Genomic DNA, 27,580 nt, shown 5'->3' with positions numbered 1-27,580 from the left:
CATCTGCTATCATATGAAAACAGTATTTTCAAACAATACCCACTCAGAGGTATCTATAACGTCAAGTTATTTTCCTTTCTTTCCATTACATTTTAACTGTCCTGCACATTATCTGATTTCTTTGGGGAACTTCAAGTGGTACGGGGGGGGCTATCACAGAACCCTACCTTGCTGACAAAAGCATGGACAAGAGAACAAAAACAAAGCTGAAATCCTCCACCTAAGGTGCCGGCACCCCGGGTTCTAGTCCCAGTTGGAGTGCCGGGTACTAGTCCTGGTTGCTCCTCTTCTAGTCCAGCTCTCTGCTGTGGCCCAGAAAGACAGTGGAGGATGGCCCAAGTGCTTGGGTCCCTGTACCTGCATGGGAGACTGGGAGGAAGCACCCGGCTCCTGGCTTCAGATTGGCGCAGTGCCATTAGGGGAGTGAACCAAAGAAAGGAAGACCTTTCTGTCTGTCTGTCTCTCACTGTTTATAACTCTCTCTCTCTGTCTAACTCTGCCTGGCAAAAAGAAAAAGAAAAAAAAAAAAAAAAAAAACCCACAAAGCTGAAAAAGTGTTAAGAATCCTGACATCTGATCCATTCATGCTACTGTGTAAGTCTCCCCATCTCAACCAGTCACAAAAGCCAATATTCTTTTGGGTTTAAATTAGACTGGGTTAAGTGTCCATAAATTAGAAGACACAAGTCTTTAATAATACAGAAATTAAATAAGAAAATGTTAATTAATGACTTTAAACTTCTACAACTTATAAATACCGATTGTAATTCATAAAACTATACAATGATTGAATTTATAAAGGAGAACTTCAAGCTGATTATCACCAAGAAAGGGCACAAGAATCAGAATATAAACAATCAAGACTTTTCTAAGTCCATTTACACCACCAAAACAAAGAATGTACAAACGACAGCCACAAATGGGTTGAAAAGCTGTATTTAGCAATGATTTTGCAAGAGTCCAACATATGCAATAAGTCCATATTTTTTGGAAAGACATAAAAAAAAAAACACAAAACTTGCCTTCTTAGCTGTTCGAGGCATCCTGGGTCCCTGTGTATTTTTTTCTTTGGACTGAAGGATTTTCAATTTCTTTTTTTCTCTAATTTGTTTTGCCAGCTGTCGGATTTCTACCATTTCCTCATCTTCACTTTCAGAATCACTGTCATACTCCCCAGCAGCTGTTCTTAGTTCTTCTTCTTTCTCTAATTCTTCCAATTTCTTTAAAGACATAAGTGTAATTGAAGAAAATTATGATGAAAAATTTGTAAAGCAGGTATGACACTATGTGCATGGAAGCTGTCTGAGGACACGATAATCCTAGGTCGAGTCCCCATATACCCATACATGCAGAGCTTATCTCACAGGAAATGGCTGTGAAGAAAGAGGAGACCACATGCACAGGAACTGATAGCAGGGAAGTTAACTCTTCAGTTGCTGCTTTTCCTCGTTAAAACAGTTGAACTCCAAGGTGGGGAAATCTCCTTATTCCCCACAGTACATACCAGCAAATAGATAATATGAAATAAGTTCAGAGAGAGAGCCTGAATTCATACAGTATCCTGTTTATCCTTTCTAATATCATCGAGAAACAATCTCACTTTCTACATTAATAAGACAAAAACAAAATCTTAAAAATATGCATGCATATCATATCCTAACAAGTTAACCCAGCCAGGAGTCCAACAGGCAGATCTGCCAGGCCCCTGATGGGCCACAGGGCATCATGAGAAGCAAACTGAATGCAAAAGGAACAGCTGAAGAGTTTCAGGAAGAGGAAATCACCTGATTTTTCAGACATGAAAGAGTGGACTACAGAACGGAAAGGTAAAAAACCCAGAAAAGCAGGGAGGCCAGCTATGACAGAGGCAATGATGATGAAAACTAGATGACTGCAGGACAAGGAAAACTGCAGAATGGAAATCAGTGAGAACCGTAAGAGTAAAGGGGCTGACGTGTAAGTTTACTCCTTGGGTACCCAAATAAATCATGATGCTACCAACAGCTTAATTTCTAGAGCAGAAATGAGTTCTAGAACTAGGGCATGAAGAGGTCACAGACACAATGAGACTGAAAATATACATTAAGGAGGACACTTGGCAAACTGTGTGGCAAGTATTAGGAAATGACAACAGCTAACAGATAATGTTATTCAAGTCATTTTTCTTTTCCAAAAATTTATTTTATTTGAAAGGCAGAGTTACAGAGAGGGAGAGACACAGAAGGAGAGCGAGCAATCTTCAATCTGCTGGTTCTCTCCCCAAACAGCCACACAGCAGAGCTAAGCCAGACTGAAGCCAGAAGCCAAGAGCTTCCTCCGGCTCTCCCATGTAGGTGCAGGGTCCCAAATACTTGGGCCATTTTAAGCTGTTTTCCTAGGCACATTAGCAGGGAGCTAGATTGAAGTGGAACTGGTACCCATATGGGATGCCAGTGCTGCAGATGGCAGCCTAACCCATTATACCACAGTGCCAGCCGCTATCAAGTACTTTTTCAAAGAACTCGACTGAGGAGAGAAAAAGGGTTAACAAGTAAGGGAGGACATAGAATCTAAGATTTTTGTTTTTTAAGAAACAGGAAAGATATTTATGTTAAGAGAAAGAGAGGGGGAACTGGATTGAGCCAGGACAGAGATGCCAGTAACAAAGCAAAGCTCTAAAGAAGCAGATCCAAGGACAGATAGAACCAGCAGGGATGAGGAACATCTGCCCACAGAACGTATAAGGCATATAAGGCCCATGAAATCATTTACTCTGGTCCTGCCAAGAAAAATGTAGGTGGGACTCAAAATTCAGTGAATCTATAGCAGGCTAATTTTTAAGATGGTAATTCTGTATGGCCCATGAATGATGTTATACACACCTAGATGGCCCTTGGCAGAAAAAAGGTTCCCCACTGTTGGTTTGGGCACAAGGACAGAAAATTGGGATACCAGAGATTTCACACTGTGGGCTTCATTTTCTTGATAATGCAAGGCCAGCTACTTAGACTGGCAGAGGGAATGTGGGCAGGAGGTCTGAGGAGAAAGTCTGACACAGCTTCTGGTATATAATACAGCAATGCGGAGTGCCACACCAGTGCCAGCCGTGTCTGAACTCCAGTCTGAAGAGCTGCAGATGTCTCCAGGACCAGCAAGGCAGAGGAGGCAGAAGTCAGTGGAGATGGGGTGTGTGTGATTACACAAGGCAGAGAGTGTGGATGGATGAGAAACTGGAGAGGGAGGAAACACAGAGGTGTGTGCAGGAAGAGAATGAAGGGAACAGATACAGGTGAGCCAAAAGCTGTGCTTTCACAGTCAGCTCAAAAAGGAAAGAAATCCGCAATTCAAAAAGTGACACATAATTGTTAAGTCAACAACAGAAGACACTGTGCACTTGCTCTCCATGTAGGACCTCTGCTCTTAATGTGTTGTACTATGAAAATTAACAGTAAAACTAGTCTTCAAACAGTACTTTATACTTTGTGTGTCTGTGTGGGTGCAAACTGTTGAAATCTTTACTTAGTATAGAGTAGATCTTCTGTATATAAAGATAACTGAAAATGAATCTTAATGAAGAATGGGATGGGAGAGGGAGTAAGAGGCTGGACGGTTTGGGGGTGGGAGGGCGGGTTTGGGGGGAAGAACAGCTATAATCCAAAAGTTGTACTTAAGAAATTTATATTTATAAAATAAAAGCTTTCTATAAAAAATTAATTAATTAAACATCCCCCCACCAAATAAAAAAGTGACACAGACCTTCATGATTGCAGGATCAATGTAATCAGCTATATTATGGCCTTCCCAGATCTCTGGTATCTTATCGTACTTTTCAGATGAATTCATTAAATCCCAGTACTCTGAAGTTAAAAACAAATTTATAGTTTTTAGTATCTTCAAGTACTATATGTCCAAAATGAGGTATAAGTCAATGTCCCTCTACAGAGATAAAAAAAAGGTACTTATGCTCTACACTACACAATAGTAATGCTATCAACCTCACTGAACACTCACATGCTCTAAAATCATAAAAATATCCCTTCATTCCAAAATAACAGGAAATTAACTGAAGGAAGAAATTTAGACAGCCCTATCAGTATCCAACTTTCAATCTTCAAGAAATTAAAAATTAATAAATATACCAGAAGACTTTTACTCATTCAAGTTATTCCTCACTTATTTGAAAAAGCTCACATACATTTGGCAATTTACAGCTATAATACTCTAGCTCTTACTTTGAAGATCCAAAATATAATCATCTCCCATTTCCAGCTCAAGATCTCGTTCCTGTTAATGGAAAAAAAATTATCATCAGTTTTATTTTACCTGTTGGGTCTAGAAATGGTTTGCCCTCCTCCTTGTCATTATGAAAAAAATCTTTCAGTGTTTATGCTATTCACTATTCCTCTTGTATTTCTGAAGGGAGAGATAGTTTCTGACTATTTAGTGAACTATATCTTAGTATTCTGTTCATTGCCATCTCCCATCAATTAAAAGAGTATACAACAGTAAGGATCTTTGTTGAGGATTCTCAGCCATGCCCCAGAGTCTAACAGGCTGGGTATTTCAGTCCTCCAGCTTGTGTTTAATGCCCCAAACCTCCACCACCTCTGCAAATACAGCCTTTCTGGCCCCTCTCCATAGGAAAACCAGGTGAAAGTTATGGTAGCACACCCTCTTCTTCTTGGGCTCCACAACTTCCATTCTCCTCTTGCGTGCCACCACTCCTTCTGGGATGAAAGGGGGCCTCTCCTGAGAAGATATTATTAGGAATATTTATGAAAAATGACTCACTGAATATGAGAAAAACAAAAACAACAAGCAAAAACAAAAGGCAAACTCTCCATCTACAGGGAAATCATACCCAAACGAATTAGAAACCAACAGATTAGGGGGAAACTTTCTATTTCTAGCCCAGTGGTTAAGATGCCTACATCCCATTTCTGAGTGCCTAAGTTCAACACTTGCCTCTGGGTCCTGACTCCAGTTTTCTGCTAATGCAGATTCTGGAAGACAGCAGTTACGGCTCAAGGGATTGGCAGTATACCCTTTTCTTCTTGGGCTCCACAATGTCCATTCTTGCCACCCACATGGAAGACCTGGATTGATCTAGCTCCCAGCTTCACCCCCTGTCCAACACTGGCACACACTAGTGGATGGGCACATGCTCTATGTCTAAAATAAATTGGAGTAGAGTGAGAAAACCAAACATAAAAAAGGAGGGCAGGCAAATGGCCCACCAGTTAATATGCCTGCATCTAGTATTGAAGCAGCTGGGTTTGATGCCTGGCTTTGCTTCTGACTCCAGTAACTGAGATTCCGCCACCCACAAAGGAGATTGGATTGGGTTCTTAGCTCTCGGCTTTGGCCGGCCTGACCTAGCCTTAGTTGCTGCAGGCATCTGGGGAGTGAACCAGCAGATGGGAGCTTTCTCTCTCAAATAAACAAAAACCACAACAAAACGAAAATCCTCAACAGATCACTCTGGAGGAACGGGTTTTGGGACCAGTTTGGGTAGATGCCAGGAGGCTCCAAGGACCAACTCTAAAGTTCATTCTGAAAATATAAACATCAAAATTACCCAGAAAAATCATGGAAAAAGAAAAAAAGAGAAAAATATCAGCTCAACAAATGAGAAATCCAGATATAAACACTTGTATATAGAAGAATTCAATGAAGATATTCTATAATCATTTCTAAAATAAATCAATGTCACTTGAAAATATAACTAGATAAATACCCTCTCAGAACAAAGTACATTCAAGACACAGCAAAGACTATTCAAAAGACAGGCAAAAGGCATTTTTTTTTTTAAATTGGACAGGCAGAGTTAGAGAGACAGAAAGGTCTTCCTTCCATTGGTTCACCCCCAAAATGGCTGCTACAGCCGGTGCGCTGTGCTGATCCAAAGCCAGGAGCCAGGTACTTCCTCCTGGTCTCCCATACGGGTGCAGGGCCCAAGGACTTGGGCTATCCTCCACTGCCTTCCCAGACCACAGCAGAGAGCTGGAGTAGAAGAGGTGCAACCAGGACTAGAACCCAGCGAAAAGGCATTTTTAAAAAATGAAAATATATTAGGAAAAGATACTTTCAAAAATATTATTGAAAATGAGTAAGCCTTATTGTCTACCTTAGAAAAAGTACTACAGAACATGCCTGTGACTATAGACTTGTAGTTCAGGCCACCGAAGATTAGAGATGGGACATGGGCACTCCCTTGACTTGCATCCTCTGGTTTGCTTTAACACAAACCAGGAGGAAAAGAAAGCTAGGCATCAGAAGCAATGGGTGGCAGGCCTATTAATGGCTGATCTGTACAGTGATCTGCCCTCAAGGAGACCCAACAGGCCAGTCCACTGTAGTGGCTTCCAATGTGGTAAGCCTGGGCTTCAGCAGAAGTCAGCTTGTGAAGAGCCCTGGCAGCTCTGCCAAGAGTTGGATCACTGGAAATGGACCTGCCCTGGAGTCAAAGGATGCCCAGGTCAGAGCCACAGATCTTATTGGCTCTAAGCTGAAAAGCCCTTCACTCAGCCCAACTTCCAAAGTGACCACTGCAGCTGAGGGGACGGCCAAGCAGGGTCAGCAACATTGCAGGCAGAACTGTCAATTTCTTGTTAGAGATGCCACCTGCCTTTACCTGGCCAGCTCTCCTCCCAGGCCAGCTAAGTAATGAAAGTCAACAGGGTGCCTTCCCTTAGGTGGTTCACACCTCCCTTAGGATATACCCCATGGGAAGAGATAGATAGGTCTGGGCCTCTTAACTTACAAGGCCTAAAGCCCACCAGATTATTACCAGGCCCCTTCTGTCAGGTTCTATTTGCCTCTCAATCAGAAAACTTAATTGTAGCTTAGACAGCACCTTTCTTAGCTCCTCTAATAATGACTCTGTCCTTTGTTCTAGACCCTGTCTAGCGCACTTGGGCCTCATTCCTTTGTAATCATAACCTCTACTCTACCACTCATGGCTCTACTCCCAACCTGTGTGTACTGATGGTCCTCTTCCCCACTTAATGCTGTATAATTGTTCAGACCTGGTTAACGCCACTCTTAGGATCATTGGTTACTATCCTCACCCTGTCTTTTATGACCTTGTCTAAATATGATCAGAGTCGGCGAACTTGGAAGGCTTCCATAGCCTTGGCAACTCATGACGACAGCCTAGGGTGGTTACTGGCGCCATAAACTAGAGTGTCAATTTGTTGGGTCAACAACAGGAGCCACTGTGCACTTGCTCCTCATGTGGGATCTCTGTCCTTAATGTGCTGTACATTGTGATTTAATGCTATAACTAGTACTCAAACAGTATGTTTCACTTTGTGTTTCTATGTGGGTGCAAACTGTTGAAATCTTTACTTAATATATACTAAATTGATCTTCTGTATATAAAGAGAATTGAAAATGAATCTTGATATGAGTGAAAGGGAGAGGGAGCGGGAGAGGGGAGGGTTGCAGGTGGGAGGGAAGTTATGGGACGGGGAAGCCATTGTAATCCATAAGATGTACATTGGAAATTTATATTCATTAAATAAAAGTTAAAAAAAAAATGAGTAAGCCTTGCTATGTATAGCACAAAATCCAGCAGCCACAAAGGAAATATTAATATGTTGATAATTTTAAAATATATTATTTCTTTACACCAGAAATCAAAAGGCAAGTGACAATAAAAAATGATGCAATGAACTAAACAGGCCAAATGGTATATAAAATGCTCAAGTGCACTAATTATTGAAAACATCCCTAACAATAAAACCATCTTTAAACTATTTGACTGAGGGAAGTTAACACCCAACACTGTCAGCAATGTAGGGAAACAGATGAGAGAACTTAAAAAAAGTAATTAAAAGTTCATTTTGGCACAAAATATTTTTGAGATCTAGGCAGTGTTTTTATTATATTCATTTTCTTCAAACTTTCTGAAGTACCTTCATACATTCTCAAAGTGTTAGTGTAATATAAAGTACAAAGACATATTTGTTAGGCAGGAAAATTTTCAATGCCACACCTTGAAATTTAGATTCATCTGCAATAAAACACTACCATATGTATAAAAATGTGAGCTGCATCACTGTTTGTAGTAGACGAAAACAAAAAATTTTAAGAGTATTACACAGGGCTAGTGTTGTGGCATAGCAGGTAAAGCTGCTGCCTGCAATCCCAGCATCCTATATGGGTGCCAGTTCAAGTCGTGGCTGTTCCACTTCTGATCCAGCTCTCAGCTTATGGCCTGGAAAAAGCAGTGGAAAATGGCCAAAAAGTTTGGGCACGTGGGAGACATGGATAAAACTCCTGGCTCCTGGTTTTGGCCTGGTTTGGCCTTGGCTGTTATGGCCATCTGGGGAGTAAAGCAGTAGATGGAAGATCTACCCCCCACCCCTCTGACTTTCAAATAAATAAATAAACCGCAAAAAAAAAAAAAAGTACAATAAGTATAATGCTTCCATCTATGTTCAAAAAATGCTTCTGTATCACAAACATTTCTCAAAGGAAAAACAAGACTGGATTAACAATAACTGCCTCTGGCAGAGTGAGAGGCAAACTTCATTCTCTTCCTCAACCTTTTTACTCTTTGCCACACACAGGCATGACTTCATTATGAATGAGAAATGGAAGTCCATTTATGAAATCCATTTGTCTGTATGTGTAGCTGGCTCTGTAACCCTGGAAAAAACCATGCAGACAATAGCATCTATTGACTTTTACCAGTAATGCAATAAATGTATCTCAAAGGCTCTCTGTAAAGGCCATCTTACCTTATCATCTCTCTTGTTTGGTACAGCTAAATGTAATCTGTTCAACACCTCATTCACTTTATTTCCCTTCATTTTGGTTTCAACTCGATGAGCCAAAAGCCTATCACAAGCCTAATAAAAGTAAAGACAAGACACAGAGTTACGAAGATACACAGCAGCCTCCTGCTGCACATTTCAGAGAATCAGGAATCAGACTCCCATTTACTGTCAGGTATGGTTTGGAACTTCCTACGCATTTTCCCTCAACAGGTTTTTTTTGTTTTGTTTTTTGTTTTTTTGACAGGCAGAGTGGAGAGTGAGAGAGACAGAGAGAAAGGTCTTCCTTTTTGCCGTTGGTTCACCCTCCAATGGCTACTGCGGCTGGCGCACCACGCTGATCCGAAGCCAGGAGCCAGGTGCTTCTCCTGGTCTCCCAGGCGGGTACAGGGCCCAAGCACTTGGGCCATCCTCCACTGCCTTCCCGGGCCATAGCAGAGAGCTGGCCTGGAAGAGGAGCAACCGGGATAGAATCTGGCGCCCCAACTGGGACTAGAACCTGGTGTGCTGGTGCCGCAAGGCGGAGGATTAGCCTGTTAAGCCATGGCGCCAGCCCTCAACAGGTTTTTAACATCACAGCAAACCACACTTTCCAAAAAAGAGATTGTCTCCCTTTCTGAGCCTAAGTCCAATCTGAGACAGAATTTTTTTTTTTTTTTTTTGACAGGCAGAGTGGACAGAGAGAGAGAGAGAGAGAGACAGAGAGAAAGGTCTTCCTTTTCCATTGGTTCACCCTCCAATGGCCGCCGCAGCCAGCGCGCTGCGGCCGGCACACCACGCTGATGTGAAGCCAGGAGCCAGGTGCTTCTCCTGGTCTCCCATGGGGTGCAGGGCCCAAGCACTTGGGCCATCCTCCACTGCACTCCCGGGGCCACAGCAGAGAGCTGGACAGGAAGAAGAGCGACTGGGGCAGAATCCAGTGCCCCGACCGGGACTAGAACCCGGAGTGCCGGCACCGCAGGCGGAGGATTAGCCTAGTGAGCCACGCGCTGCCGTGACAGAATCTTGAAGCAGCCCTCCCAAGCTCTATGCTGGGCCTTGTTCCCACCAGAAGTGACCCCCTGTCCAGACTGGTGGTGTCCTCCAACTGTCCTTCCTTACCTAGATGCAATGATCCCTCAGAATTCTAACTTGAGCAGCCAATCTGTAATTAAAGCCACAGTATCAAAATTGCCCTTTTATTTCAAGTTAAGAGTGACAGAATGAAGTAGGATACTACATAAAAATCTAACAGGAGCCTGCCGCCTCCAGCTGTTCCTGCTTTTCACACTACTTTTCCCTTATACTACCAAACAGGATCCATTTCAGTAAAACTGCTATGAAAATACAGTCAAAAGTCATAGCAGTCATTTTAATTAAAAATTTCCTACAGCAGGAACTATAAAGTATTATTCAACCATTCATCCGGATGAGCAGGGCACTAGATTACTAAGGGTTTTGGATCCACCTTATTCTGTAGTGCACCACTCCTTACCACTATGAATACTTTGAGTATTAACAACACCTAGAAAAAAACTAATTCCACCCCCCATGACTGTTCAAAAACAAGACAAAGACAGTCAAAAGACTGATACCTGATGTAAGAAAGCACTAACCTCTGTTTTAACTTTAATGACACCTTCCTCAGTCAGAGTGCTCGTCTCTATCACAGGGAATCCTTCAGCTTGCAAATCTACAAATATTTTCTGGAAAAACAAGAGATGTATTATTGATTTCTAGTTTCCAATGGAAAAAGTCAGTTTTACAAATGAAGGGTGCAATTCTCAACACTTGTGGTTTGTTTTTTAAAACTTTTGAAGAACAAACCAAGTAATTCAAAACTCCCCAGAACATTCAGTAAGACCTCATCCTCTAAAATAGGAACTTAGGTAAGATCAAGAAGCATTAGCAGTGCTACTTCTAATTAGAAAAAGAAAAAAGCTAGCCTTCATAGCCCAAGAGAATTCCTTAGAAAAATCTTGAAAACATTCACAAATCTAGAAATTCAAATTACTAAGATCTAAGAGACTCGACTGTATGCCCTCTACTAAGTGTCACATTTACATCTAACTGCAAGTGTGACCATCTTTTGGAGGAAAGTGACAAATCCATCATAATAAAGCATTTCACAAACAAGATTTATTTCCCTTACCATAAGGTCCAAAGTAGCAATCAAGGTCTGAACACCAATTCTGCATTAGCAGTATATGGCCCTGAGTAAAATGGTCCCTGAGCCTACCTGTGCACATGGCAAAAACCATCATGTGCTATCACCATTTGATGAGAAGTGTCATGTTGAAAGCATCAATAAAGGGAAGGCTATAAAAGTGTTAACCAAATGGAAATAGTGTAGTAGCATTCCAATATGTACTTAGCTTTCCGATTTCTTTCAATTTGTCCAACAACCGATGACTGCAGGCATTACCTCCCCTGGATAAACTGAGGGTCAGATAGGTGACCTCACTTCCTTATCACACAACTAGCAAAGGTGAAGCTGGGACCCGAGCATGTCTGACTCCAAAGCCTGGGCATCTGAGTACCACATTTGCTTCTTAAACCTTCTTGCTGCTGTCCACTCTCCCCCTTCTCCACCCAGTAATGTCTTTTTAGACTAGAAAACTGAGGTTACTTAGCAGACATATGGGGGCTTTTGCAGACAAATTAACTCTGACATTAGTGTTTACATAATCAGTAACTTAAAGAATATACTGTAGTAACCGGAGAAGACCAGCTGCGGCTGTTTAAGAAAAGCCAATCCTTACTTAGTAGTAAGTCTCCAAACAGAACAAGAGACACTGAGAAAGAATATGCTTTTCCTACATCAGGAACACGAAGTCAAGCCAGTGTATTCCAAAGGACACAGCAGATGCAATCTACCATTCCAGTGCAGCAGTCACTTAGAGGGCCTGCTCGGACTGAGACTGCGGCCCCACTCCAGGGTTTCTGATTCGGCAATCTGGTGTGCTCAAGAAACCTGCATTCTGACCAAGTACCAGGCAACGGTGAGGCTGACGCTGCTGGTCGGGGCCTACAATTTGAGTACATGCTTCTCAAAGCATTTATCCTCAATGACACCTTTGATGAAAGAGTCAAACCAGTTTTTGAAATTATATACTAACAATGTTTCCTGCCTCTTGGGGAATGCTAACAGACACCACACTCACAGTTCACGTAAGTCCTGCGTGACCTCTTCAAAAACACGCATGGTTCCGGAGAGCCCACAGGACAAATGCTTACAGATCTTCTTTCTCCTGTGCTCAGTCACTCATTTCAAATGCATTTAACCACAGAACCTCTTTTACTAAATAACATCAATTATCACCTTTCCTAACTAGGAACTTATGCTGGAAAATGCTGCTGTAGTATTATCTGATATTCTGAGGTCAGGAAGAGATAAAGGACATCTAAGGCACTTGGCTTCCTCTAAGGCAACAATCTAAGGGATCACATTTTCCAAAGGGCAGGGATTAGGATATCTGTGTTCATGTCACTGAACCTTTGAGGATATTACCTCAACTGCACAATAAAAACTGGGCTAGTACTGTTAAAATTCCTCCTTCTAAACTCTGGCAGAGATAGCATTCAGAATACGTAAGTAAGAAAGATTCCAAACATTAAGATGATTTACCTGATCATCTTCAGAAAGTTCAGCTATTCTCTTCACATCACATTTGTTGGCAACAACTATAAGAGGCTACCAATGAAAAAAAAATAATGAATCACTATTTTCATACTATACAAAATAAACTAAACTATTAGTTGTCAGACTTACCTTGTTGATAAAGAGAGGTCTTATATTCTGGAAGAGTTCTACTTGCTCCTTCAAACCATGTCCACACTGCTCAGACAAATCCATCACATACAGAACCGCAGCACGAAGGTGAGCCAGGGCTGTGATGGCCTGCATCTCGATGGTGTTCCGATCCTCCAAAGGGTGATCCAAAATCCCTGGAGTGTCTACAACCTAACGAGCAGACTCCATTATTCCAGCGCACACTTATTAACAAACCTCTTGTCCAGCACGCCCCAGCAGTCATTCTGCATACTGAAACCAGACCTTGCAAAACTAGTAAATAAAAATGTAGAACTCCAAAACTGATGAGAAAATACAAGTGAGAGAAAAGCAAATAAACATTAAATAAGCAGTCAAGGGTAGAAAAACCCTGCAGAGCTCATTGAAAAGCTAGCCAATGACCTTGAAAGAAATGACTCCTGTTCTCATTAGCATCATCATAAAACATAAAAACTAAAATAACCCCCAAACCTCCTAAGTCTTAGGAATTACTCTTCATCATTTATAAAATTAGACTGTTCAGATTGTTTCATGGTTTTAGACAGTATATGCCATTTGCAACAACAGAGTCAGAAATGATTAAAGTAGAATTTAATTTCTTTAGAAGTACAACTGTTAGCATAAGGTGCAGAAGCCCATACTGAAGGCATGCTACTTCAGAAAACTGCTAACTGCCCTCACATCTCTCTAAAGCTCAGACAAATTTTCTTTATGGTGAAAGAAAAAGTTCTTGGTCACCTCAGAGATTCTCTTTTCCTCACCTCCTCAGGGTTGACTCTATACTATTCCAAGTATACCAGAAAAAAACAAACATTATAGTGCTTCAGAAATCATTAAAATCAAAATTAATTAACAAAAAACCCAAGATGTTTATCCTATGTTTAAAGATGAGACTCTCACCTGCCAACGTAGATACTTATAATCCATGTGCCCAACAAATAGAGACTTTGTTGTAAATGCATAGGGCTGAACATCCACATCTGCTCTGGTTACCTTCAAGTAAAGCAATCAGTCAAAACTGTCAGTCACAGGGAGTCTAACCTCACTCCCTGCCAAACAACATAAGCATGCTACCAACACATCAAGAGTAATTTTGGGTAGGAAAAAAAAAAAAAAAAACACACAAGAGCCCTCACATAATGAAAATGCACAGGACAGGAGTTACCCAGTTTAATAAATGGCCTGGTTTCTCTTCCCTCACACCACAGGGCCCTTGATTCAGGTATCAGGGAGGAGGAGACAGTCCGGTATTTGGAGGACAGCCATCATCTCCCCTCACCCTCCGTCTACTGCCAGTGTCTCAGCAGAGCCCGACAGAGGCCTCTGTAATGATGGAAATGTCTTATGCTGCAAACTCTTGATATGTGGTTCGTAAAATCTTGGAACTGAAGTTTTCATTTTGTTTTCCATGTAAAAAGCCACACAGCCACCTAGAGCACCAGCCAGCTGTGGAATGGTCAGAGCATTCTGACAAGTATTTGAAACATCAAGCAGGCCCCTGCACAGCTTTATCAAGATGTCATGGCAACCTGTACACAAAATAAAACCTATAAATTTGCCTCAAAGCAAGAGCATTCTTTGTAAAAGTTTATTTATTTGAAAGGTTGAATGAGAGACAGTAAGACAGTGAGAGTGCATGTAAGAGAATAAGAGGGAAAGAGACAGATCTTCCATTTGCTGGTTCACTCCCCCAAATACCTACAACAGCTGTGGCTGGGCCAGGCTGAAGCCAGGAGCTAGAACTCCCATCTGGGTCTCCCACGTGGATGAAAGGGATCCAAGTACTTGAGGAACCACCTGCTGCCTCCAAGGGATGCATCAGCAAGAAGCTGGATTGGAAATGGCAGTGGGACTCGACCCCAGGCACTCCAATACAGGATGCAGCTATGACACAATATCTGCCCAGCAAAGTGTTCTTAGCACCAAGGAAGCCATACATAATTAACAATTGCGTTGGCATACAGAGTGCTGCTGGTTGTCATTTGACATTTTAAATGCTGTTTCAATTCTTTTCAGATCCCTCAATTCAGCTAAATTGTCCCAAAGCACAAAATTACTGAGTTACTTAAATGTTACCCTTGAATCACACTCAGCAACTTACCACTACAATGGATAATGTTGACACAGCAACTAAAATGACAAATCACGTAAGAATTGGCTTAAGGAGCAATATTTTGCCTGGACCGCTGGGTACCCAGCATTCCATATCAGAGTACATGAGTCTGAGAGCTGGCTCTGCTCTTGATTCCAGCTTCCTGCTAACACACCTTCAGATGCAGGTGACAGCTCAAGTAGCTGGGTCCCTGTCACCCATCTGGGACACCTGTACTGAGTTCCTGGTTCTTGGCTTCCATCAGATCATCTTTTTATAATCAAAACCAGACCAACCTTATTGATGAAGCTGGATTTCCCAACATTTGGGTACCCACATAAAAGCAGAGTCCTTGTATTTGGATCAATGGTTGGCAAGCGGGATAAATGCTGACGCACTGTGAAGTTTAAAATGAAAAAATTAAGAAATCAAAGTCTCTGATTTGCTTTATATACTCTTCAATTTATCTGTACTGCAAGCTCATGGTTATATAATGCAAGTGATAGAGAAAGTATGAATTGATGAAAAAACAATTCATTGCACAGAATAATGATATAATAATGATATAATACAGTATAAATAATAGCATTTCCCAAGTGTGGCTGTACCAATAATATACCTGGGCCTTACCAACTGGGTATTTTGATGCAAAAGATCAGAGACAGATCAAAAGCACACGTCTGAGAAGTGTCTGGATGACATTTGGAAAGCAGTGTCTTTTGAAGCATACGTGCTATAATTTTCTGGCTACTATATGGGCAATTTCCATTTAACTACCTAATCTTCAGAGTGGTACTCACTGGGCGATCGTGAAGATCAGATATGTACAAAAGCATTTTAAAAGCATTCAACTATCATAAATCACTTGCAAGATACAGGAGAGACATAAAACAAGTCCAAATAGTTTGTGATATAAAATACATGCATGTTGGGGCTATGCTGTGACACAGCAGGCTAAGCCACCACCTGCAGCACCGGCATCCCATATGGATGCAGATTTGAGTTCTGGCTGTTCCACTTCTAATCCACCTCCCTGCTAATGGGCCTGGGAAAGCAGCAGCAGATAGTCCAAGTGCTTGGGTCCCTGCATCCAGGTGAGAGACCAGGAAGAAGTTCCTGGCTCCAGGCTTTGGCTTGGCCTAATCCCGGCCATTGCGGCTGTTCAGGGAGTAGACTAGCAGATGGAAGCGCTCTCTCTCCCTAACTCTACCTTTCAAGAAAATAAAATAAATCTTTCAAAATATATGCATGCATGTAAGAAAGCAGGCAACAATTTCAACAAAACCCTGCTACCTTAATTTCAAAATTGTTCTATTAAAGTTTTTCCAGTAGCAAAAACTATGACATTTTATTTTTATATATTTTTCAGTATTTCCTTATGATTTATCTATGCTTTACTTAGTAAACATGAAACATAAGTTTTCTTAACAGTGCTGAGTCTGTAAGCATTACATGTGCTAGGCACTTTTCCAACAGCATATCCCCTGTTAGAATCTCACACAGGTTTGGCTAGAAAAAATAATTTGAGCTTGTCAGCTCTAAAATAAAACAAAACCACCTCTGGAATATGCCCAACACAGATCAATTATTTTAACAAAACGCTGTAAAAGGCCTTTTTTCCTCACGGGCAATAAGTACCTTGCTCCAAATATTCCAAACTCTGCCTCTGTCTCTTGATAATGGTGCACATTCGCCCAAGTGCAGCACGCTTCAGCTGCTTACATCGGTAGAGAGAATCGCCGTATTTCATAAGCCGCACGTAATCTTTAGCAACACTTTTAGAAAATACATATATGAGTATTTTGTTCCATTTTGAAAACAACTTAAAAAACACAATAGTAAGAAAACACCTTACTTGTCCACTAAGTTTTTGGCAATATTTATTTGTCCCAGAGCCAACTTGTAATGATCCTTGTCATAGAGAATATTCATCAAATCAGCATAAAATGGATGGATATCCTGTAACAAACAAAAACACGCAGTGGTCACTGTAGTCCAATAGTTTCTTATCCCTGTACGCAAGTAACACTTGGGAGAAAAATCCTCTCTTCCTCTGGCCTCAAACCTACATCATCTTTTCCTGGCCAAGGACCAGGACCAGGACAAGGACCCTGTCAATTTAGTCCTCTGAGAAAACAGAAGCCATCAACAGGGAGGCAGGTGGCAAGTCACTTCTCCCTGGGATTCTTGTTATAGTGACAGAGCCGTCAGGGACCTAGACAAGGCCAGCCCTCCATATGCACCAGATCCTGCTTCTTCTACGGCTTAGGAATTTAGTTCCAGAAATCCTTCTTTCCACCTGACCTTTCCCATCAAGCTACAAACATGCTGTTATTTCTCAAATCTTTTGGATTTTTAATCTCAAACTCCCTTGACCCCATGATCCTTTCAACTCCTGCTCCATTTTTTTGCTCCACTCTTGGCAAATGCCAGCAAAGCAGCACTTTTGATTCTTTCTTCCCTCTCTGGAACCCACTCTCCAGCATGCCTGCTACTACATCAAAACAGCAATGACGTCCAAACTGCTAAATCTCATTTCTTATCTTACTAGACCTCTTGGCAGTGCTGGGTGTTGGGCCACTCATCCTTCTTGAAGCATCTCATGCAATGGGCTTCCTCTCCAGTGGCCAGCTCGCCAACTCCTATGCTGGCTTGTCTTCATCACAGTCCAACTACACATTCATATCCCCACAGCACTCTTGTGTTCACCACTAGGTGATCTCACACAGATTTACAAACACCATTTCCATTTTAACAATTCTGTTTTTTATATCAGTGGGCCAGCCCACTCATGGACTCTGGGTTACTTACTGTTTCTACTCAGATGTCTCAGATACCTCTCACAATCACTACGTACAGACTGGACCCTTGACTTCCCCTCCTCTTCAAACCTGCTCCTCTTAGCCTCTCGCATCTTGGGAAACAGCAACCCCACTATACAGGGTGCCAAGGCCCAGAACATCTCCATTCCTTCTCTCAGCAACACAACTAGTCAATGGCCTAGCCTGTTAGCTCTTCCTCTGAGCGATCCTGAAGACAACCACGTCACACCCTCACCAGTATTACGGTTCTCTAATTTATCATCATCTTTCAATCACATGGCTATTGGGTTGTATCTGAATTAGCCCCCCACAAGCCAGGAATCCCCTAAAAGCTAAGTCAAAAACCTTAAGAATTCAAAGTCACCCTGCCTTCCCAATACTTCCAATCCCATCTCCTAGCATTCTCCCTCTAACACCCTATCCTACCTCCTTGGTCTCCGGCCTAGAGCTTTTGCATTTGCTGTATCTTTGCTCCTACAGCTCACTCCTTCATTCCCTTAGGATACTGCTTTATCTCCCTGCACAGATACTCCTTTCTCCCCTTACTTGGCTTCATTTCTCTCATCTCACACATTATGTATTTTCATGTTTATTACTTTTCTCCCTCACTAGAATGATGACAGGAACTTTTATTCCTGCTGCATTCCAGTGCTCAGAATAGTGTCAGACGCACAACAAGCATTCAATGAATGCTTCAGTTTAATTAACTAAAAAGTGGCACAGCGAGTTAACGCCCTGGCCTGAAACACCGGCATCCCCTATGGGCACCGGTTCCAGTCCCAGCTGCTCCTCTTCCAATCCAGCTCTCTATTATGGCCTGGGATAGCAGAAGATGGCCCAAGTCCTTGGGTCCCTGCAATCACGTGAGAGACACGGAGGAGGCTCCTGGCTTCGGATCGGCGCAGCTCTGGCCGTTGCGGCCATCTGGGGAGTGACCCAGTGGAGAAGGCCTCTCTCTCTGTCTCTACCTCTCTCTGTAACTCTTTCAAATAAATAAAATAAGTCTTAAAAAAAAAAAAAAGTGTTATTTATCTGACAGCAATTTCAGGGTAGATGGTTAGATTACCACTAGATAATAGAATGTTCCACCTCTAACATATAAAAAAATTATCAGGGCCAGTCTTGTGCTGCAGTGAGTTAGGCTGCAGCTTAGGATGTCCACAACCTATTATCAGAATGCGGGGGGTCAAGTCTCACCTCCATTTCCAATGCAGCTTCCTGTTAATGCTGGGAGGCAAGAGATGATGGCCCAACTATTTGGGTTCCTGTCACCCATGTGGGAAACCTACATGGAGTTCTTATCTCCTGGATTTGGCCTGCCCTGGCTCTAGCTGCTGCAAGCATTTGAGGAGTGAACCAGTGAACAGACGATCTCTTTTCTATCACTCCGCTTTTCAAACAAATAAATAAAATAATATTAAGAGCAAAAAAAGATAAAACTTTTTTTTTTATTATTATTATTTTTGACAGGCAGAGTGGACAGTGAGAGAGAGACAGAGAGAAAGGTCTTCCTTTTGCCGTTGGTTCACCCTCCAATGGCCGCCGCGGTAGGCGCACTGCGGCCGGCGCACCGCGCTGATCCGATGGCAGGAGCCAGGTGCTTCTCCTGGTCTCCCATGGGGTGCAGGGCCCAAGCACTTGGGCCATCCTCCACTGCACTCCTTGTCCACAGCAGAGAGCTGGCCTGGAAGAGGGGCAACCGGGACAGAATCCAGTGCCCCGACCGGGACTAGAACCCGGTGCGCCGGCGCCGCAAGGCGGAGGATTAGCCTGTTGAGCCACGGCGCCAGCAAGATAAAACTTCTTACAATGAACAATTCGCTACTAATTAGATCAAAACAGGTTGTTTGCCTGAGTCAAGCATTTCCTATAATCAGTTTAAAATAACCTTATTCTTAAATCTTTCTTTTCAGGCCCAGGTACTCCCTAGTACTTAACCTTTCTCAAGAAATGGTCCATTCATTTTTTTTAAACTTTTATTTAATAAATATAAATTTCCAAAGTACAGCAGGTCCATTCATTTTACAAGAACCTGCTGGGGGCTGGCGCTGTGGTGCAGCAGGTTAAAGCCCTGGCCTACAGCAGTGGTATCTCATACGGGCACAGGTTCAAGTCCCAGCTGCTCCATTTCTGATCCAGTTCTCTGCTATGGCCTGGGAAAGCAGAAGATGGCCCAAGTGCTTGGGTCCCTGCACTCGCGTGGGGAGAACGGAAGAAGCTCTGGCTCCTGGCTTCGGGTCAGCACAGCTCTGGCTGTTACAGCCATCTGGAGAGTGAACCAACGGATAGAAGACCTCTCTCTCCCTCTCTCGCTCTGCCTCTCCGTAATGCTGCCTTTCAAAGACATAAATAAATCTCTCAAAAAAAAAAAAAAAAACAAAACAAAACAAAACAAAAAAAAAAAAACAAAAAACCTACTGGGCACCTATATCAAGTCCTAAAGATGATAAAATAAAAATGCCTATCCTCTAGTAGGAATTTTTACTTCTTACTTTTACTGGGCACCTATATCAAGTCCTAAAGATGATAAAATAAAAATGCCTATCCTCTAGTAGGAATTTTTACTTCTTACTTTTAAAACCAATTCCATAAACAGAGCAAAGAGACCAGTTTTTACAGCCTAATGCAGAAATCACAGCTTTCCATACAATCAATGAAGAGAACTGTCCATACTTAACTATCTTACCATCAACTGATGAAGCCAACAAGACCATTAACAGCGGTGGGGCCTCAGGCCACTGACCCTCGACGAGCCCAAAGGAAAACCAAACCTCAGAGAGAGGAAGGATGGGATGAAACCTCACCAAGACAGCAAGTCAGAAGACCCGGAGCACACAAGTTCATGACCTACCACTTCCATACAGCTTGGGTTGGTCCTGTGAAGGAGGGGCGGGAACCTTTCCTTTGCCAAGGGCCACTGGATGTTTATAACATCATTCCCGGGCCACACAAAATTATCGACTTAAAAAACCAGCCTGCTACAGAGTTCCAGAACTTCCCGTCACACCTGTGGTTGCCCTGGCAGGGCCACACCACATGATTTCACTGGCCTTGTACAGACCAGATGCTCCCCACCCCACTGCAAAGCCCAGAGATTACAAGAAAAACCTGAGAAGATAGCGCTGGGCCACCTTAAATGGAGCCTGGTTGAGGGAAAGGATAGATGCACAAGTTTCCCAGTTTTGCCACTAACTTACTGAGCAAACTCTGACAACTCTTAGATTCCCTTTCTGTCAAGCTAGTACCCCAACAGGTGAAGCACCAAGTCTCCGAAGAGTCACACCTACAGAACCATGCGAGTCCCCAACAGTCACTTACATCCAACTTGGGGAAATCCGTGAGAATCTGGGAGAGTCTGTCATGATAATTTTGTTGAGTAAATTTGACTTTTCTCATGTAAAAATGTCGAATACGATGAATTTGGTAATGCTTGTGAATAACTGTCGGAGTCTTTCGTTGAGTCTTTGATAATGTCAGGTCAATAAAGTCCTGCAATATAAGAAGGCAGTAATTGAGACACAATTACACCAAATACATTTTTCATCCACTTTTGAGAAATATTCTTATAAAACACTGAGTCAACAGTACAATGTATCTTAAACTACAAGAACTTACTTATTATAACTAAACCCTTCAAATATAACTCTGTTCAATCATTTTAGAGATTTATTTTATTTATTTGAAAGGCAGAGCTACTCAAAGAGAGAGAAAGAGACAGATCTTCTATTCCCTGGTTTACTCCCCAAATGGCCACAATGGCCAGGGCTGGGCCAGGCCAAAGCCAGGAGCCAGGAGCTTCTTCCGGATCTCCCACATGGGTGCAGGGACTCAAACACTTGGGCCATTTTCTACTGCTTTCTCAGGCACATTAGCAGGGAGCTGGATCAGAAGCAAAGCAGCCAGTGACCATATGGGATTTCAGTATCGCAGGTGGCAGCGTTACCCACTATGCCACAATGCCAGCCCCTCTGTTCCAATTTCTATAAAGGAACTTTAAAAAGTTCAGAGGAGCTGGTACCGTGGCTCACTAGGCTAATCCTCCACCTGCGGTGCCGGCACCCTGCGTTCTAGTCCCGGTTGGGGCGCCGGATTCTGTCCCGGTTCTCCTCTTCCAGTCCAGCTCTCTGCTGTGGCCGGGAGTGTAGTAAGAGATGGCCCAGGTCCCTGGGCCCTGCACCCGCATGGGAGACCAGGAGGAAGCACCTGGCTCCTGGCTTCAGATCGGCGCAGCCTGCTTGCCGCAACGCACCGGCCATAGCAGCCACTTGGGGGGGTGAACCAACGGAAGAAGGAAGACCTTTCTCTCTCTCTCTCACCAACTCTGCCTGTCAAAAAAAAGTTCAGAGGAAAATAGAATTAAAAGGTTAAGTTTTGGGATGGAGCTTGTACAGCCGGGATGCCCACATCCCATACTGGAGTGCCTAGGTTCTTGTTCTAGCTCTTCCTGGCAACGCGGACTTGGAAAGACAGCAGATGATGGCTTCCGGATTCATATCACCACCTACGTGGGAGACCCAGACTGAGTCCCTGGCTCCTGGCTGTGGCCTAGCCTGGCTTTTAAGGAGTGAAATAGCAAATGGAAGATCCCTGTTCCTTTCTCAATGTCTCTGACTTTCAAGTAAGTAAATACTTATACTTTTGAAAAGAGAACTTTATTTTGGTGCAAAAAAAATCCTTGAAATCTACATAAAGATTTTCAAAATACACATTTTCCATTAACTGTTTGTGAAGACCCATCATATAGTTTCTGGTCTCTAAGCCATTTACCAAATGGCTACTGAAATAAACCCTACACTTTCTTTATACTATCTTATCTTCCAAACATCTTGAATCTTGGAAACTTGTCAGACAACTCAAGTATAAATCAGAAAAAAAAAAAAAAGACCCTTCAATTGCAATATGCATTTCTTTGATTTTGAAAGCAAACAAAATAGTTTGTTTGTCATTTCCTAAGAGTATCTATGGTGACTCTTTGAGAAAATAAAAAAAACTTTGCCTGAATTCCCTGGAAAAAGTTTTTCCCCAAATATTTTCAATCTGAAATTGGTTCAATCCACGGTGCGAAACCCAGAGATACAAAAGGATGACTGTATATTCCTCTATTGTAACAGCTTTATTTCCAGTATGGTCCAAAATACTACTCCTGACTTCCTTTTAGAAGGAACTGTACCCCATACTTTCCAGATGTGATTTTTTTTCCCAGTCACCAAAGGATTACCTTCACCCACCTTTCAGACATAAATAAACTTGTTTTCTAAAATTACAAACTGAAGACGACAGATTAACAGTATTAATGCATTTTAAAGCTCTCCACAATGGAGATATATGTTTCCTGAGGAGTGCTTTCGTGTAAATACTTCCAATTCACATGGCACAGCCACTACATTAAAAACTGCACTTCCTAAAAGTCCCAATACTAACACTCGATTTATTCTTGCTCTACTGATCGACGCTATATACACTTAGTTTATCGAGCTGTGCCTTAGGGGAGAGGGAAAAAAAAAAAAAAAACCCACGTTTCCCAAATGCTACAAAGAGAATGACAGAAAATGTTAAGCCACGACAATAAGGGAGTTAGCTGAGGGCAGTGACCCCAACTCACCCACCGCGATGAGCTTCTGCCCCCGCCCCTCAGGGTCGCCCCCACCCACTCGCCCACCGCCTCACCTCCGGTGGCCCCTTCAGACAAACCTATTCTGCAGAACAACTCCGATCTCCCTGGCCTGGAGCGGGGGCGGGGGATGGGGAGCTCCGGACTCGGACAAGTGGCCTGGTCTGGGGGTGGGGTCCGAGTCCGGCAGCGACGGGGATACGAGGGGGTGGGATTCCAAGAAGCGACCCCCTTTCTTAGCCCCACGGCTACAACCCAAACCCTCCTCGAGGACTCGGCTAAGGCAAAGGACGATAGGTAAGGAGGTCTTCCCAGAGCCGCCTACCTTGGCGGACGGCACCACGGTAATCTTCTTAAAGTTGTAGTGCGCCATGCCGGCAATGGGCTGCACGAGGAGACAGCACGGCGTGCTGCGGCGGCGGAACTTCCGCCATCGGGCGCGAGCTGTGCGTCACTTCCGGGCGCTCCGTCGGGCGTGGCCTGCTTCCCCGCTGTGTCCTCTGGGTCGCACAGCGCCGCCCTCCGGCCCGGAGGTCCGCTGCCGCGGGCACGAGGGCGTGAGGGACCAGGGGACGCGGGAGGTCCGCTGGGTGTGGGGGCTGGAGGCTGTAGAAGTTAAATCCCTACTCCCCGCCTTGGGCAGAGAAGGGGACTGTCCTCTGGCGGTGACCTTGGCCCCCGGCTGTCTCTCCTTGGGCCCAGCCTTCGTTCTTCCCCCTCAAGGCTCGTTTTCTGAATGGCAGCTTCGCCCATCACCTCTGCACGGAGGATGGAGCCGCTGGACACTTACCACAATAACTTCTGTTGCTGATATGACCACTCCCTCATATCCCTGTCATATCCCTCATATCCGAGGAACCGAGGGCCACATCCCATGTTAGACCTTATGTAGGGCTGACTATGACGCAAGCACTGTCAAAGCTGATATCCACGTATTATCTCATTTAATTAACTTCATGAAATTGACACACAGCAAGGGTAGTAACTAGCCCATTCCTTTCACTGCTAATAGGCAGCAGAGTTGCGGCTTAAACCTAGGTGTCCTGACTCCAGCAAACTTGCTTTTAGCTCTTTTAGATGTTTGGCTTCTTAATCTTCTTGGGTGTCCCTCTCACTTCTCAGATCCTTTTAACAAGTTTCTGTCATTCTTATATAAAAATGTCTCACAAATACCCAACATTCCATGATTGAAAATTATTTTAAATCATAATTTTCTCATCTGTCATACTAACTACAATGCCCATCTTTGAGTCATCAGCTAGTTAAATGAGCCTGCTTCCTATGTCTTTTTAGCACTTCTGCAGGAAATCTGCTGGATAATTAGGACTCACTAGCTGTAATCATTAGCTCAACCACAGGACAGTTCTAGCCACCATTTCTGAAATTCACAAATTATCTACATTCTCACAATTTTTCAGCTTCCCAGGTGTTCCCTCTACCTCTCCCACTTTCACTTTCCTATAGCCATATCTTTGTCTTTTGATCCAGTATTTAGATAAGTCTGATCAATCCTTTGCAGCAGGTGGACAATCATCTTTTCTTTAGCTCCTAACTCCAGGCAATAATTAACTTACACTTGTGATATAGTTACATCATAGTATAACATATATAATGTATATATATATGATAATATATAATATGTAATTATCATTTGTATGGTAATTGAAAAATATGCTACATTTGCATAGCATCTTAAAATTTACAAAGTGCTTAAATTTTTAGTCTTTCAAAAATTCTTCCAACAATCTTCCGATGAAGATTAGAATTCTTGCTTCTTCCCCAAGAATACACAACTTTAAGTAGCAAACAGCTGAGACCCAGTGCCTTTTCAGCTACCTGATAAATACAATAATTTTTTGAACAATTTACAGAGGGAGAATTTTTTTACACAGTAATGTAAAATGTCAATATTGTAATTTATTTGTTTTCTCTAGTACAGTTGAAGTCTGTTCATATAGAATACAAGAGGAGCTACTCATTAAAGGGGGAAAAATGACAACTTTGACAAACAAAGCATATTAACATTCATATTAGAGAATAAATCTGAGAAGATTTCATAAATCCTATCAATGCAAAACTGTCAGGTCTTGATTTTTTTTAAAGAATTATTTATCTATTTGATAGGAAGAGTTACAGAGAGTTGGAAGCAGAGAGAGACAGAGAGATCTTCTATCCACTAGTTCACTCCCCAGATGACCACAATGGCCAGAGCTGGGCTGATCGGTACGCAGGAGCCAGGAGCTTCCTCTTTGTCTCCCACATGGGTGCAGGGGCCCAACGACTTGGACTATCTTCCACTGCCTTCCCAGGTACCTCGGCAGGGAGCTTGATTGGAAGTTGAGCAGCCAAGACTTGAACCAGCACCCATATGAGATGCCAGTATTGCTGGCAGCAACTTGACCTGCTATGACACAGTGCCAGCCTGGTCTTGATATTTTTACTGTTTTCCCAAGAACTTGAAATCATATTTCCCTAAGCCAGTCGGTAACCTTTTCAGACAACTTGAGCTGTGGTGAACCACTGGCGATCCTAAGTGTACACTCCAACTGGCACAAGTGACTTAACTCCTTTGATCCCAAGTTTCCTCTTTTTGCAGAATGGTAGAAATAATGCCCACTCCTGAAGGATTGCAGCTAAGTAAGATATGTATGGAAAAGCACAAGGCATGAAATAAGAGGCATTCATGTAAAGAGTAATGTCCATAACTAAAATTTTGTTCTGAAACTTTATTGGGTCAGTCCAAGGTAGTGATCTAAGCATTGCCATAAAGTGTATTCCAAGCCAAATTTCTTATCAAGGATTCTTAGCTTCCTTGTGTGGCAATGCAGTCATCCTTTGGAGAGCTTACTCAGGCAGAACTTGAGTTATTCACTAGCCTTTCAAGGGATAAGAACTAGCACAGTCAAAAAGGAGACGAAATATCTTCTCTTGCCTATCTGTGAGTGTGAAATCGGAAAGCAGGATGTGGGAGAACACAACCACTTACCAGGAGCTGTTTTTAAACTGTCTAACCACAAAGGCATATCTGTGAATGGATAAACCGGGTGACTCATCATTAGCCTGCAGTTGTTAATACCAATGGTGAGGTCCCAAGCGTCACACAGCACCTGCGTGTTGATAAGAATCAATCATCCCCAGTTCTGCTTGTCATTTGCCCAGCTGAGTGTGGTTTCCTGGGGGCAGGTGTATGTCGAAGACCACTGAAGGGCAGCTTCTCCACGGACACATTGCTATTCTTCTGGCCTATGCTGTGGAAGAAGCCAGTCACTGAGACACTTCCCCCATCCGACCCCAAGAGCGCGCACCTGGTGACAGAACGGTGACAAGCCTTGGCTACGCTGAAGGACACTCTTGAGGGCATTCTGCAAAACTCTCAACTGCAGAACGCTCACTGGGAAAAAGCCTTGTTCTTCAGATCTCTTGATTTTGTGGGGTTAATCGCCTCTGTTTTATTTTCTTGTGGCTGTAATTCTGATCCATGAAAAGTACATCTTGCCGTGGACTGTGTGCCAGGGAAAGGTGACTGAACTTTGTGCCTAAAAGGAGCCTTTGTGTGGGGATTAGCCATAGGTAACTATCTGGTCTGAGAAGGTATTAGGAGTGCTGCAGCTTGTCCATAGGTCATTTTCCTGGATCACCACAGGAACTGCGTTCTGGCTGACTCATGGTGCATGAATCATATGCGGCCATGTAAGATCTCGATGTTTCCCTGTGTGAATCTTACTTACAAAGATATAGCTGACTCTTTGAGGGCAGGACTGTTTTCCATTGTTTTGCTGTTCCTCGCAGCAGTCAGTGTTGCCCTGAGCATTCATAATAACCAGAGGACTTGACTGAGTGAAAGCTGGCTTGAGTAAGTTACTGGTGCAACTGAGGCTGTAACATTTGGAATCTGTGGCTTCTGTGCTGCTAAGGTAGTCCTACTGAATGAACATACTGTCAGCACCCCCGAAATGTATCAGCACTCCAAACTGTGTGGCCTGTAGCTTCATGGCAGCAAGGTCCTTCTCCAGGTCAGGTGCCTTGGACCTGGAACACTTGGATTCTGATCTCTTGGAGTTAAGAGAGACATCAAGGGCCTCAGATACTGAGAGTACATGCCCAAATCCTACGAGGCAGACTTTCCTCAACTGAGCCTGCACCCAGAAAACCAACTGCTTAGCCAGCGCACTTCATGTTAAAGTAAAAAAAATGCAGCTGAGTAGCCTGTGGAACAAGCATTAGTGCATCCCTACAGACAAGTTCTGTCTATCAGTGTTGCTTCCGACTTAACTTGTGGCCTTCTGACCCACAGCCTCCTGGCATAGATCAGTGGTGCCTTAACTACTTGTTGGGGGTAGGGGGGAGTGCAGAGGTCGAGTCTACACAATTTTTTTTTAATTTATTTGACAGAGTTAGACAGTGAGAGAGAGAGACAGAGAGAAAGGTCTTCCTTCCTTTGGTTCACCCCCCCAAATGGCCGCTACGGCCAGAACTATGCCGATCCGAAGCCAGGAGCCAGGTGCTTCTTCCTGGTCTCCC

General features: G+C 43.1%; 1 protein-coding gene across 1 annotated transcript in view; it reads right to left on the bottom strand.

Annotated features, from left to right (window-relative positions):
* The window catches only part of GTPBP4 (GTP binding protein 4), a 28,147-nt gene extending 4,649 nt beyond the window's left edge, over positions 1–23,498 (bottom strand). The window contains exons 1-14 of the mRNA XM_062211081.1: positions 23,385–23,498; positions 20,767–20,937; positions 16,482–16,585; positions 16,265–16,401; positions 14,923–15,023; positions 13,435–13,527; positions 12,514–12,705; positions 12,370–12,435; positions 10,358–10,447; positions 8,727–8,837; positions 4,651–4,728; positions 4,212–4,263; positions 3,736–3,836; positions 1,023–1,220 (exon numbers count right to left, since the gene is read on the bottom strand). Of these exons, the coding sequence (XP_062067065.1) occupies positions 1,023–1,220; positions 3,736–3,836; positions 4,212–4,263; positions 4,651–4,728; positions 8,727–8,837; positions 10,358–10,447; positions 12,370–12,435; positions 12,514–12,705; positions 13,435–13,527; positions 14,923–15,023; positions 16,265–16,401; positions 16,482–16,585; positions 20,767–20,937; positions 23,385–23,432 (1,542 nt within the window). The 5' untranslated portion in view covers positions 23,433–23,498. The remainder of the gene's footprint in view (positions 1–1,022; positions 1,221–3,735; positions 3,837–4,211; positions 4,264–4,650; positions 4,729–8,726; positions 8,838–10,357; positions 10,448–12,369; positions 12,436–12,513; positions 12,706–13,434; positions 13,528–14,922; positions 15,024–16,264; positions 16,402–16,481; positions 16,586–20,766; positions 20,938–23,384) is intronic.
* Between the last annotated feature and the right edge of the window lie 4,082 nt (positions 23,499–27,580).

This window comes from Lepus europaeus, chromosome 14 (genome assembly GCF_033115175.1).
Source record: "Lepus europaeus isolate LE1 chromosome 14, mLepTim1.pri, whole genome shotgun sequence".
Lineage (NCBI taxonomy): Eukaryota > Metazoa > Chordata > Mammalia > Lagomorpha > Leporidae > Lepus > Lepus europaeus.
The sequence above is the reverse complement of the archived record's forward strand: the minus strand, read 5'-3'. Positions and strand labels throughout refer to the sequence as shown.